Source organism: Lagopus leucura, unplaced genomic scaffold (genome assembly GCF_019238085.1).
Source record: "Lagopus leucura isolate 7727_CA_CO unplaced genomic scaffold, USGS_WTPT01 130-3_obj-0_obj, whole genome shotgun sequence".
Taxonomy (NCBI): Eukaryota; Metazoa; Chordata; class Aves; order Galliformes; family Phasianidae; genus Lagopus; species Lagopus leucura.
Genome location: NW_024968231.1, coordinates 16,490 through 30,328, shown reverse-complemented (window position 1 = coordinate 30,328; position 13,839 = coordinate 16,490). Strand labels below are relative to the sequence as shown.

The window sequence follows — 13,839 nt, the reverse complement described above, 5'->3', positions numbered from 1 at the left end:
TTGAATGCCTGCACGGACGGGGCATCCACAGCCTCCTTGGGCAGGGCTCCTCCGGGATAATTCGGTGCTAAAAGCACAGGGAACACAAGGAAGGACCCCCCCCCCACCTCTTGCAAAGCTCCACCTCATCACAGTCATCACCCACCAAACGACGACGATGACCACAGTAAAAAATCAATAAACATTTATTCGATACAGCTGCTTTTCATACATACAGTACATGGAGTGCTCCCTCCCCGGCGCTGATAGCTGCGTGCTGCGGTGCCCTGCAGCTGAGGATTTGTCGATGATTAACAAAAGAACGGATCTGCACAAATCGGGAGTTCATTATAAGATAGTTTACTGTTAAAACGGATTTTTTTTTCTTTTTTTTTTTTTTTTTTGCAAATAAACACTTTTTTTTTTTTAATATATATATTTATATATTTATATATATGGTTACAAGTGATAAATTGAAAATTCTTAATTTTTTTTTTTTATTTTTTTTTTTTTTTCTTTCCCCCAAAATACACTTAATGCACTAAATAACTGGCATCGACTGACAGAGACATTCGGCTATGCCATGGGATGGGTGCTGTGAGGAGAGAAAGGAAGGAGCAGAACGGGCCCAGCGTTGACGGGTGGAGGAGGACAGTGCTGCTGGGGGGGGGCCTGGGGAGCAGGGCTTATGGCACCACGGGCTTGGGGGGCTCCTTCCTGCCCCCCCCTGTGCCATCAGTGCTCCGTGGTGTGGGTAGCGCCGGTGCTGGATGCTGTCGGAGCCCTTGCTGGGGTGGGCTGTGTGGAGGGATGGGTCCCAGCCCCACGCACGCAGGTGTAGCCCTTATCCTGAGCTGTGGGAGGTGCGAAGATGAGTTTTGGTGGTGCTGCAGGTGTGGGATGTGGGGCTGTGGTGCCCAGGAGCAGGGGATGCCGGTGGGACGGGGATAAGGAGATGCTGAGCTCACCGTATCACACCGATCTCAGCCCTGCCTGCTGGTGCTGCCCCAGAGCACCCAACCAGCACCAACCCAGCGCTGCTGCTCCTGGCATTGCTTTGGAATGGGAAATGAAGGTTGCCCAGAGCAAAGCAAAGCAAAGCAAAACGTTTCTCTGCATTACCAGGATGGTGCCGGGGCAGACCTGGCCTCAAGGGATGTGTGCTCGCTCTGCCCCAAAGCTCCCAGCAGCAGGTCCCTGGGGCTGCCTCCAAACGCAGCCCTGCCCATTACTGACTGGGGAGGAGCACCTCCCTGCACTTCTATGACCACTAGGTTGGTTCAATTCCTCATAAAAACATTCCCTTTCCCCAGGGATCCATTTTCACGCGGGGCTCAGAGTTGCACCCCAGCCAGCTGCAGGCTGGGAGCACAGCCTGGTGCCAGGAGCACTGTCCCCATACCCCGACCCATCCCAGCTCCCCTCTGTCAGAGCAGCCTGCAGGGCAGGACGCCATCCCTGCTCACCTGCCCCCCCCCCCCCCCCCCCTTTTTGCTCAGCTCTGCCTTTTGCCCCTCTTCTGCTGCTGTCCCCATCTGCAGCAACGCAGCATCGGTGGGAAAGGATGCGAGTCGTTCCCAAGCAGGGATGGTGCCGAGATGGGCTGTGAAGAGCAGCGAAGGAAACCGAGGGCTGAGATTTCAAGCAAACACAGTAAAAGCAGAACCTCTTCTCCCTCAAAGGTCGCCTTCCTGAGCCACGATATGGGGAAGAATGCAGGAAAACCAGAATTAAGGTTTTCTGCTCCATTACCGAGAGAAAACCACAGCGAGACGTGTCCACAACCCAGGGACAGAGGTAGCCTGGTTCCTGTCTGCACAAACACATCTCGGTCCGGGGCGCTTCCTCCGAGCCAGGTGTCACAATGACACCAGTGTGGGAACACAGACACAGAATAAAGCCAGGATGGCACAATGCCCTGCAGTGACCCTGCCCCAAGGCTCAGCTTGCAACGTGCCCAGCGGTGGGGACTCACCCGAAAGCAGGACCCATGATTGTCACTTGATGCTGACCCCGTGTCCACATTGCACACTGCCCGCAGCCCAGCACAGGAGCTGGGTGACCAAACACCTGCTCCCCCAATCCCAAATCAGCATCTTTGGGATGAGGACCCCCAAGCGCCCTCAGGCACTGCTCTGTCCCACTGCTCGCCCTTCTATCCCTCCCCTCACCACGCTCACATCGTTCTGCAACTTTCAGTTAAACCCAAAGCCAGACCCATCCTGCAGCAACCCCTCTCCCATCAGCTCTAGCACCTGGGCGCCGTCCCCTCCTGGTGCCACCACAAAAGCCCTGTGCTACACACGTCTCAAAGCATGGCCCTGCTGATGCACGGCCCCCATGCTGCAGCAAAAAAAGTGCCACCCAATGTCTGCTGCCAGGCCCTGCTGTCCCCTGCCCCTTCCCACCTCTCCATGCTGCCTGCACGGGACGAGCATCATTGGGAACACCGTCCTGGGAGGCTGCAGCCATGGGGGTCCAAGAGCAGGTGGGGATCCAATGCCGGCTCTGCTTCTATTGCACTTTTCTTTTGCTCAAGCATCACCAGTTTTGCACAGAGGTGGAAGGTTGGGAGGGGACGTCAGCAGGGCCCCCCCCCGGGCACGGGCACAGCCTCAGGGGTGTGTACATGGGCAGAAGGGGCGAGAGTGGTCCAGCTTGCTCAATCCTGCTTGTTTTCCAGTGTGAAACAAGGTCCATGATTTGCTTAAAGTGGTTAATTGATATTTCCTGTTTTTTTTTTTTTTGTGATTTTTTTTTTTTTTTTTAAAAAAAAAAAAAAAAAAGGGGAGTGAGAGAAGGAAGGGGAGGGGGGTGGAAAACTGGGAGCGACCCCCACCCTGTTACCCTGGGCTGTAAACGAATCCTTGCAGATGAGTCTCTGAATGCTCACTTCTCGGGCACCTTGCTGACTCCCCCCTTGCGCTGGCTGGGAGCTTTGGGGCCACGCTCATCTCCATCGGAGCTGCATCGGGAGCCCTCCCAGTGCTCAGGGCTTTTCTTGTGATTAGTCTTTGCTGCCACGCTCTCTCTGTTCTTCAGGGATGTTTCCAGAGGCCTCTCCTTGGGTTTTCTTCCTCTTTTCTTCCCGTTTGTGCTTTTTTTTTTTTCCTCCTTGCTGGATGAAAGCTGCTCCCTGTTTTTCTTTTTCCGGGCTGTTTCTGAGGAGGTTCGGAACCAGTTCTGTGTCCACGGGTTACAACAGAGATGGTTAGCGACTGGCCTTGGGCTGCCTGAGGACCTTCCTGCCCTCTTTCCCCACATTCTCACCCCCCCATGCCCCACTGCTATCACCTCCCCAAGGGCACACAGACTGGCATCAGCCTGTGGGTGCTGGGGACACAGAGCCCCTCAGCCTGGGATGCCAAATCAGTGCCACGCCACCATGTCACCACTACTGACGGGAGCTGCCGTGCTCTGCTCCTTGCTGGAGAAGGAAAGAGCCAGCACGAGTGCATGGCAGGGACCTGAAAGTGGAGCTTTCTTACCTCCGAGTGAGCCTTGATGATGTGGTACTTGACCCCACTCTCAGAGCTGAACTCCTTCTGGCACAGCAGGCAGCGGTATTTGCCCACCGAATGCTCCCCCTGCAAGACAGAGCGCACTGCTGCACCCCACGCTGAGCCAACGCACCCCTCCCCTTCTCCTTCACAGCCAAAGCAGGCTGACACTTCAACCCAGAAGCAACAGAAAAGAAACATTCCTTTCTAAAGCACCAGAACTGCCACAGCTGTACCTTCTGCTCCGCACGCGGCGAGTGCCGGCCGTGCAGCAGCCATAGCTGTGCTGGTGCTGCACTGACACGGCGTGTGTCCGCATGGCCACGTGGGCTCATTTCCTCACTGTCAGCAGATCTGTGATCTACTGGGACTGAGCCCTCAGCTAATTTATGTCCGACAGGCTCACCTAATTTTCCTTTTATGCTGGCGAGGAGACGCAGCCACTGCTGGATTTCTGTCATTAGAGCCCTTCTGGGGATGACTGATCTCCCGGCTCTGCTGCAGTTCACGACTCGGGGGAGATAATGTGTTCTCTATTGACGAGGGGTTTATGGATGGGCCTCTTCAGGCAATATATCCACTCCGTGGGGATTTCCCCATAGCTGGCTCTGCGCCGTAAATCTGCAGCTAGACAGGGTTCCCATTTGGGAGACAGGCAGGATGTGGGCAGCCTGGCCCCATAAATCCTCATGTAAGGATCATCTTGGCCCATGTGAGGGTGGGCTGTGCCTGGGAGCCTCCTCCACTCTTAGTGCCCAGCTGTGCTGTGGGCCACGCCAGGCTCACCTGACCTGGGGGTGCAGCTGTATACAAAAAACGTTCTTCCAACTGCTGGCTGCTTTCTGTGCACAGCACCGGAGCAGTGGCAACAACGGCAGCTGGAAAAAGGCTCCATTTTCTCCCTGAAACCATTTGCTGGTTCTGCATGCCAGCAAAGGAACTGCTGCAGCCTCCTGAGCTTGCACTTTTATCCTGGATGAATACTTCTTCTGCCGGATCTCTGCAGCCCACTTTCTAAATGATCTCATTAGGGGCTGATGTTCCAGCTAGTGCTGGAGGAGTGCTGGAGTTTGCGTTCTTAATAACGATGGGGTATTTATTGGAGCTGCCTCCTGGAAGCTGCATTCAATGGAAGCTGCAGCTGGAAATGTTTCAGGGTATAAAGCTTTATGAGCTCTTACCCAGTTCCCTATGCTGAGCGTTCCTCCCACAGTGGCTGCAGGCAACCGGAATCCCAGGCCAGGTGCTGGCCCCGGCCACAGATGAGTTGGGAGCTGCAGGAGCTGTGCAGGGGCTGCTATGCGTTGTTCTGGGGTTTGCACAGGAGAGAGCTCTCCTCCAAGGCTCAGGTTTTGGTTAAGTCTTCTCTGTGACTTCCATCGGGCAGGATGTGACACCATGGCTGCGGGTGTGATCCTGCCCAGGACGGTGCTGGGCTCTGCAGCAGTGCCACAGCTGGGCAGTGACATGTTGATGGCAGCGTGTCACTCAGCCAGCCCTCTCTGCAGAGCTCATGCCCTGCCCTCAGCCAGGGCACTGCAGGCAGCTTCCACCCCTCCCAGCGCTGGCTGGAAGCCACAGGGATGTGGTCACAGTCCTTTAACCCATGTCACTGTCCCTAGGAATGCTACTCTCAAATGAGCCGTGGGCATGGAAGGACAAAACCAATGCCACCATCGAGCCAAACCTGTGAAATGAGGAACCTACCTTGTTGCAGTTGGCCAGGTGAGCTTTCAACCCCGAGACACTGGAGTAAATGGCTTCACAGCACTGCAGAAACAAACAGAGGAGGGTTTTTGCCATGATCCCTCATCTCTGTGCTTTCCTCCATCCCACGTCCAGGAGCCTGCTGTGCCAGCAAGGCCACAGGTCTGGGCTGAGCAGCATGAGGTTAATGCTCTGCGAGGCACCCAGGGCTCCGGTCACACGTTTCCTATTAGTGCTAATGGGAGTCATGTGGCCACATCCTTCTACAACGAGCTGAAAAATGTCTCCCTTAAATGTCTCCGTGAAAAACGTACATTTGGGAGCAGTCAGGAGGTCCTGCTGGGCTACAGGAGTTCTTGGAGCCACAGCAGACGCTTAATGAAGGAGAGAAATCACCCGGGCAGCAGCATGACCAGTTTCTGAGCAACGTCTTTTCAAAGTGCCTGTGTATGACATTAATTAGGCAGCGCGTCTCCCTCGGCCTTGTGGTAACAGTTTCGTTCAAATTTCCCATTACCAAGGCTTTGTTTCAGATTATAAATCACTGGCCCAGCACGAGGGTGGAGTTCATCTCCCTGCGAGCTCAGGCCAAGGCTGTGCTTTACAGCGAGATGGAGCACACATACCATGTCCTGGAGGCCTTTGCCTATCCCAGCACTTCAAAAAAAGAAAAAAAGAACATATAAAAAGACTTAAAACCAGCTCCAGCTTTGCTCTGGGAAAAGCAGGTTCGGTGCAGAAAAAGGCTTAGCACAGATTGTGCAGCCTTCCCCCAGTGCTGGTGCTGAGAGCTCCCCACAAAGCAAAGTCCAAAGCACATGGTGCAGCCTGACCCCGGTGCCAGGGACTGAGCAGTACCCAATAAGAACCTGACACTGGTGGGGTTTTGCCCCTCAAACTCCCCCTGCCTCCTGCAGAGCAAAACCAGACTGGTCCAGAGACGAGAAAAGGTGCTCACATTATTGGGACAGTTGATGTGGCCCTTCTCCTTCACTTCATTCTTCCAGCTTTCCAGCAGCCTTGGATTCAGCTTTGGAAGTCCTGGCCGGGTGTAGTTGAGCTGCAAACAATGGGAGATGATTACTGGAGTGGCACGCACCGGTCCCATCCTTGGTGGAGTCCTTAGGCAAAACCAAATGGGTTTTTGCCCCTACCATGGAAGTAAAGAGAGGCCAAAAACGCTTTGGGAAGCTGCCCTACAGGATGTCAGCCCCTGGGAGTGGCTCTCCTTCCACCAGTGAAGGGACAGGACAGCAGGAATAGCAGGGCAAGAACCGTGGCCACCTCTGTGGTGACAAAAGTCTCTCGTGCTCCTGCTCCCTGGGCACATACCCCAGTGCTGCACGGGGCCAGGCCCTGTGCTATTGGTGCCCTGTGTCACAGCTGCCCTTCGGCCATGTTTCATAACCCACAGAACAAACAGCTCTGCACACTGGGCAGAAGGGATGATGCCAAGTTTGAAGAGCCTGCATGGCTGCCTTCCACCCCAATAATGAGCAGAGCCTATTAAACAATGAAAGGCTCTTGTGTCTCTGCCTCTCCTGGCAGGGCAGCTCTTCCCAAGTGCTTTTAATTACTACTTTATTAGTGACTTGGAGGTTTAGCACAGCGGGCTGGCCCTTCCCGCTCTCTTTCTGCATGTTCAGCACACACAGGAGCAGCTGTGGCACCTCATGCCCAGTGCCTGCTGCGGCACATGGCCCTACCTGTGGCTATATGCTCCATGGGGCTGCAGCACAGAGCTGCCCTTGGCCATATGTGTGCCAACAGGAGCTCTGCAGGGACGCTGATCATGTCCTGAACTCCCAGTTTGCTCGGTGGCAGAGCATGGCAGGGTGAGCTTACAGGTCGCAGTGAGTGGGTGCAGGTACCTGAGCAGCTTTAGGGCCCTGCAGCTCTACTGGCACACTGATATATCCCTGCTCTCCAGAGAGGAGACGTGCACAAACCACGCTTGCAGAGAAGTGCAAACCCAAGCTGTTTCATCCAAGTGTGCACATCAAACTCTGCACTCCCGTTTCTGACAATGCAGGGAGGTGGCTGGCTGTATTTCTTTCCCAGTTGTGACTTTTCCTGGACGTGCTGATAAGCAGCAGATTTGCCTTTGTCCAGCTGGGTCGTGCTGCTCCAAAACCTCCTCCTCCTTGCCACTGAGCCTGAGGTACCAGTGATGGCGAGGGTTGGCTGTAGATGTTGTCACATCAACTCAGGAGGTCCCCTCTGCCCTCACCTCGGCACGCAGCCAGGGAAGGGAGAAGGGGCAAAAGGACTTGCGAAACGGCGGTAGGGACGTTACTAAGGATGGATGTGGAAATATGCCCCAAGGCCTGGTGTGCTGTGGTTCTGTCGTGCTCTGCAGCCACGAGGATGCCAGCAGAGCTCTTTGAAGCACTGGGATGGTGCTCGTCAACCACTCGGGGAAGGCAATGCCACCTCCGGGGGAGAACACAGGGCTCCCTTTTTGTCATTGATGCTGAGAGCTGGGATGCCAGCCGGCCTCCTTAATTAAAAGCCAATCAATCCCATGAATGAGCAAACATTAATGGTAACCGCACACAGCCCCAGCAACAACCTCTCCCTCTGCGTGTCCCCAAGGAGGAGGTGGGGGGAGATGCTCAGAGATGCGGATTCCGCTGCTCCGGATCCCACTGCAGAGAAGAATCCCTCCCCGCTCCGCTCCAACAGGCACTGCACAATAACATGCACATCCCACGTCTTCCCAGGGCGCTGCGGTTCTAGGAATGTCAAAGCCATCTTTATGTCTCTATTAAGAAGGAGCCCCAGGCATGGAATATTTTATTTTCTACCATTTATTTTCCTCAAACAGCCCGTAAGTGAAAATCTTCATGGCCAAATCGTTAAACGACTACAACTGGTTTTGGCCACGGCCCATCTCCCCTGAACAGTTGAAGGATGCTAGGGTGGGAAGGCTCGTTCTCTTTGACTGACAGTTTTATTTAATTAACTTTCATATTTCCATCCTCTCTGCTCCCCAGACAGCTCTCCCCTTCCCCAAAATATATTGCAACAAATGAGAACCATGTGCTCTGCCTCGGCCCCAGCCAACATCTTCCCCTCCAACAGACCTGCCGCGGTACGGGGTCCTCAGCCCCTCGGGTCGCCCCGTGCTCCTGCCCCACGGAAACCACAGCTCATTCCATCCTGGAGGCAAAGCCAAAGCACAGTCGACGGTGGGCTGGAAGCTGCTGCAATGCACAGGGCAGCTCTGCCACCCAGCCAGGGCTCTCGAGAGAGGGCAGGGAGGGAGGACAGGTCCCCATGTGGTCCTCACCCGACCTTGCACTGGGATCTGGCTCAGCTCACCAGTGAGATGAGTTTGCAGCGCTCAGCCCAGCTTCAGGACTTCTGGGGGGACTGCAGAGCCATTGTGTTGGGAGATAGACCTCAGCCAGATTTTTCTGGTCTAGAATGTATTCTGGTTCCAGTATGGGGTTTTCTTAAAGACTCGAGCCCGCAGATGACTTTTGCCCTCCAGCTTTCAAACTGGCCTACACCAGCCCTTTGCTGAGAGCAGTGACTCTGCCAGGACTCACAGCCCTGGCCTGCCTGGCCACGTGTGAGAGCAGCCTGGCACTGCAGTGCCATGCAGACCCCGTGCCATGAGCAGACCCCAAAGGCTGGGGATGGGGTGGCTGTGTGCCCCCCTCTGCCCCTCCCTCCCACCACATGAACCCAATAGCTCTGGCACAAAGCTCATCTGGGACCAGACCTTCCCTTCTCGCTGCAACCAGAAATGAGGCACCCCACCTGGAGCTGTCACCGATTAATAACTCATTAACTCAGCAGTCTAAAGCAGCTTGAGTAGAGCAGGCAGGCAGCTCTCTCCAGGAGCGAGCACAAAAGCAAACTGTTCCCTGAAGAGTCCAAGAAGAACCAGGATATGGGGCCAGAGCTCACTGTGGCAAAAAGACATCCTTCCCCTAAAAACCTCTGAGAGCACAAGCTGTTTCACAGGGATGCAGAGAAAGCATCAAACCATGACCTAAGCTGGGTTTCCACAGCGTTTTATCCCATCTCACCTCTTCTCTATGGGGCTGCTTCTCTGAAGCCAGCCTCCAAAAAGGGTCAGGGCATTCCTCTGCAGACAGGGATTGCAGGGCCCAGCCCAGGTGGTAACTCCCAACCTCTCGCCCCTCCTGCCCAAAGCTGGAATCCTCCCTCAGCAGCACAGGGGCAGAGTTGAGCCTTACAGTGGGTAGGTGTATGGTACAGTGAGTAGGGTGCAGGATGGCTCCAGCAAAGGCCAGAGGAGACTCAGAGGATCGGCAACATCTTCATGGAGCTTCTGAAAGGGGATTTTTCCCAGAAAAGCAGCAGGGGTGTGTCCTTCCCCATCTGACATCCTCAGCAAGCGGCCGTTGTGAAATACCCCATCTGTTTCAGCTTATCCAGAGGCAAATAAAGATCAGTGCGAGAAAATAAGACTCCAGTGTATATTTAGAAGTGCTGGATTTGGTTAGTGCAGAATGAAGGCATTGCAGGGCCTGGGATCTGAGCAGCAATCGTTTATTCTGATGCCATTGCTTTGGTGCGAAGGAATCCACCCTCCTGGGAAAAGGCGAATGCATCTCACCATGGGCCACCAACGGGATCCGGAGCCACAATCCCTCCCCAGCCAGGAACAGCTGTGGCATGAGGGTTGCAGTGGGTCACTGGGAGCTTGGGGACAGAGCTCTGAAGCAAACGGCGAGCAGCCTGGGCACATCCAACCATTGCTGGGAGCTGCCTGGAGCTGGGAAGCATCGATCCATCTGGGATGCTGCAGATCTTGCAGAGATGGCATTGGTGCAGAGGCAATCTGCTGCTGGCCCCCAGCATCTCACCTCTCCCTGGGTCCAGTGAGGGGCCTGTGGGTCGGCAGCATACATCCAACAACTGGAAGCAGCCCGTGGGAAGAAGAGGTGGCGGCATGCTGGGAACCATCTGCCCTGGTCATGGTTGGCCTGCATTTGTGTTCCTGCAGCCCCAGCAGCTCTGGGTTGTCAGATCCCTCGGAGGGACTGCCACAGCTTGTGCTCAGCAGCAGTGCTGGAGCAATGCAGAGGGACGCAGGAATACAGGGATGCTGACCTTTGCTCCTGTGCAGCCCAGGGCGGGACCCACTGCAGAACAGTTCTGTCAGCACGGCTGAATCTGATCATGAGGAAACAGCTATTTTGGGGCAGTATTTGGGGGACGCTGGAATGTTTTTCCATACACTTAACTGAAGTACCTTTTAAACACAAGCTGGTTCTGAGAGATGCAAGGTGCTACCCAGCAGTGCTGGACCCAGCAGAGCTCCCACTGTCTCCCACCTCCCCCAGCACTGCGCCTCAAGAAAAGATGGCACAGACTGAGCAGCTGATATTTGAGAATGTTGTCAAGGAAACGTGACAGCCACTGCAAGACGTGCCCAGAGACAGACACTCACAGCTACACACGCATTGCTCCCTGCACTGACCTCAAATTTATCTGTGCAACACAAGCCTGGCACAGCTGGGGACAGCAGGAACAGCAGCACGTGCAGGGCTCAGGGTCCCACTCCTTCAGACCAAGAGCCTCGTTTGCCACCTGGGATCTGGTCCAACTCCCCTCTCTCTTGCTTTTCAACCCCAGTCTGCTTCCACCATCCTCCCTGCGTGTCGTTTTCTTAGCACTGATGTGGGGCTCACATTAAACAATCAGATTCTGAACATGTGAAACGTCTCATAAAAAGCACAAAGGAATGTCATGGTGCAGCTGTGCCAGGGGCTGAAACCCTTCTGATGTCTTTGTACACTCACACATAGGTCTGGTGTCCAATACCCAAAGTCAACAGAAAGGAGGAAAAGAAGAATGAGTGAAAGGGGAAAAGACAGCACAACACCTCTCCTCCCTGAGGACTGCAGAGCATTTTAAATGAAACAGCTCCTTTGGGCTTGGTTATTTTTATGCTATAAATGCATTACAGCTGAAGTCATCTGGAAACACACTGGGGAAATCAAAAGTGTTCAGTGAGCGCTAGCTCTAAACTTCCAGTTCTGCTCCAAGACGGCTGGTGGCACCATGGCCTGATCCTTCTCTAAGCTGGGCACCTCATGGAGATGCCAGGACACATATGAATGATGCCAGTTTGTTCGTGTGCTAGTTTCCTGCCTGCCTGCTGCAAGTCAGTGAGCTCAGTGCCTCTGCAGGACAATGTGCCAAGAGCACACACTGCAGGACAGCACACGACAGGCTGCAGTAGTGAAAAGGCACTTCCACTGCTAGGTGGGCTGCTCAGCACTACATTTACCATCACTGCTAATTCACTGAATACACAGCATACCAGACATGTGAGGGCTCAGCCACCTGGGGCCACGCTGCCCTTCCAGGATCTCTGTGTACACCCAGCCCGAAACAAGGAGAAAGCAAATCCTCCTACCCGCTTAGTTTCGGGCACCAGGTCGTCCTTCATCCTCCGTTTGGTCCAGTCCCTGGCGAGCTCATCCTCTGCTATCTCCTGAAGGTGGAACACGGCCACTTGAGCTGATGTGCGACGGATGCGGCCACTCGGGGTCCTTTCAAAATCCTCTATGGGGGTGGGCTCTGGCTTCACCTCTGGCTCCTCTGGCGGCTGCAAAAGAGATATTGCTATGAGCAGGGGAGAAGAGGTAAGCTCCAGTCCTGGGATGAGGATGCTCAGGCTCAGGTTATGTGTTTGCCAACCTGCTGCGTGCCGGAGAGGACTGCAGAAACACCAGCACGCCAAGCTGGGGACCACAGGCACACACACAACTACCTCCTCCCACCGCCACCCAGCCTGAGCACTGCTGATGGCATTCCTCCATACTCTCAGGCTTCTCATTTGTACAAACATCCCCATTTATTAGTTACAGGGTTATCAGAGTCAGATGCAGTGCCAGCAGGGATCAACAGAACAGAACAGGATGCTCCCCAGGGACGGATCCCACCACCCCAGGGCTTGTGAGTAGCTGGCCCTGAGGACACGGTCTGATGTTTGTTTTGCAACCAGGGATGGAGAGCTGGCTGGAGGACAGAGGAATTACTGGTCACTCCCCTCACTTAAAAACAGCTCCCTGCTTTTTTAGAGGGGCAGGGAGAGCTGTTGCTTGCTCCCCACCTAAACTGCACGGTACAACACACACATAGTAATGTGAATGGAGAGAACAACATCAGTCTGACATCTGCACCTGCCTTGCCTGGCCCGGCTCTGCCTGGCTCGCTCCTGCCCACAGGCTCTGCAGCTCTGCAGTCACCCCCAGGGAGGGATGGCCCCACTTCTCGGGTTGCAGAGGTGTCTGGGGGGCTCACTGAGGCCGGGTGTTCTGACCGTACATGGTAATCGTGGCCAGCCTTGGATTTGTATTTCTTCCCGCAGTGAGGGCAGCTGAAGACAGGCTTGTCAGCCTCGGCGAGTTGCTTCCCACAGCGCTTCTGGTGGTACTGGTAGCCCATCAGGCTGGAGAAGTTGGCTGCGCAGCCCTGCAGAGGTGGGGCAAAGAGAGGGGTGAGGGAGGGCCGTGACAAAGCGGTTAAGGTGCCATCGATCTGGGCACGGCTGGGACACGTCCTGCTCTGCAAACCCCTCTGAGACACGGGGGATCACCAGCCCCGGTGACACGGAGAGGCAGAGGGAGCAGTCCCAGTGCCCCGTGCTACCTGCCCTGCTCTGACACACAGACAGGGCTCCCCAGACAGACAGACAGACGGCGGGCAGGGAGCAGCGAGTGGCAGGCAGGCATTGCCAAGTATGCTACGCACAGAGCAAACCAGCTGCAGAGACAAACCTCAGCCACACGCCCCTGTTACCTGTTCGTGACTTGTCTGCAACCGCCTTGTCACCATTTCGGCGCTGTTCGGTTGATTTTTACACTGTGCCCAGGACACCACCAGCAGCTCTGTGCCCCTTGCTGGGTTCAGGAGGCAGAACTTGGCCTTCAGTGCTCCTCAACCCGCTCTGCTGTCACCCTCTTACTGGGAGCCAGAGGGACGGGGATGGGGACGGGGACAGGGACAGCTGAGCTAAGGCAGAACCGTGTGCAAAGTCGAGCACACCGAGGGTTGCCCAGAGGACACACGTCCCCTCTGCACTGGGACTCGCTCCTTCCTTCTTCTGAGAGAACAAGAAACAGGAATCGTTCTTATACCTCATTGGGGCATTTCAGTTTTCCCATCTGCTTTAGCACTTTCCTCAGCCTTTCCCGCTCTTCCTGTTCACCAAGGGCAGCGGTTTCCACAGGAACAGGCTGGAAACAAGGAAGTAACAGAATCGACAGAGTCAACAATTTACTCATGTCCTCTGTGCCAGGAGTGGGTGGTACAGCCCTGCCTCACTGCAGCTGTGAACCTCGCGCTGGGTCTCCCACTGCTTTGAGCCTTTGCTGTTCAACACCAGATTTGCTCATGCATTTTCTGTGTTTGCACTGAAAGGGTTAATTGAGAAATGGACGAGCAGTTCCTGCACCAGCCAGGCTAAAGAGCAGGAGATGAAAGCACAGGTTAAAGACAAGTCACAACTGGTAAGCATGGGACATGTAGAAATATGGTTATGCCTTGCCCTGGTATCTCACAGGCAGACACAACTGGCTTGTTAAGCACAGCACCAAAACAGCTGCCTGCCAGACTTTGTTCACAAGCAATTTTATTGCTATTTCTCACGTAAATGGTGGAG

The 13,839-nt window shown here is 54.8% G+C and overlaps 1 protein-coding gene across 8 annotated transcripts in view; it reads right to left on the bottom strand.

Moving 5' to 3' along the window:
- Positions 1-572: 572 nt before the first annotated feature.
- ZNF512B (zinc finger protein 512B) overlaps positions 573-13,839 on the bottom strand; it is a 29,708-nt gene continuing 16,441 nt past the window's right edge. For 4 of the 8 annotated variants that reach the window (XM_042894335.1, XM_042894336.1, XM_042894339.1 and 1 more), the window contains 7 exons: positions 13,316-13,414; positions 12,363-12,650; positions 11,590-11,781; positions 6,145-6,246; positions 5,187-5,249; positions 3,468-3,566; positions 573-3,162 (listed from right to left, as the gene is read on the bottom strand). In XM_042894335.1, the coding sequence (XP_042750269.1) occupies positions 2,869-3,162; positions 3,468-3,566; positions 5,187-5,249; positions 6,145-6,246; positions 11,590-11,781; positions 12,363-12,650; positions 13,316-13,414 (1,137 nt within the window). In that variant the 3' untranslated portion in view covers positions 573-2,868. Of the gene's footprint in view, positions 3,163-3,467; positions 3,567-5,186; positions 5,250-6,144; positions 6,247-6,334; positions 10,055-11,589; positions 11,782-12,362; positions 12,651-13,315; positions 13,415-13,839 lie in introns of those variants that run through there. The other 4 variants (XM_042894342.1, XM_042894337.1, XM_042894340.1 and 1 more) reach the window with 2 other exon arrangements.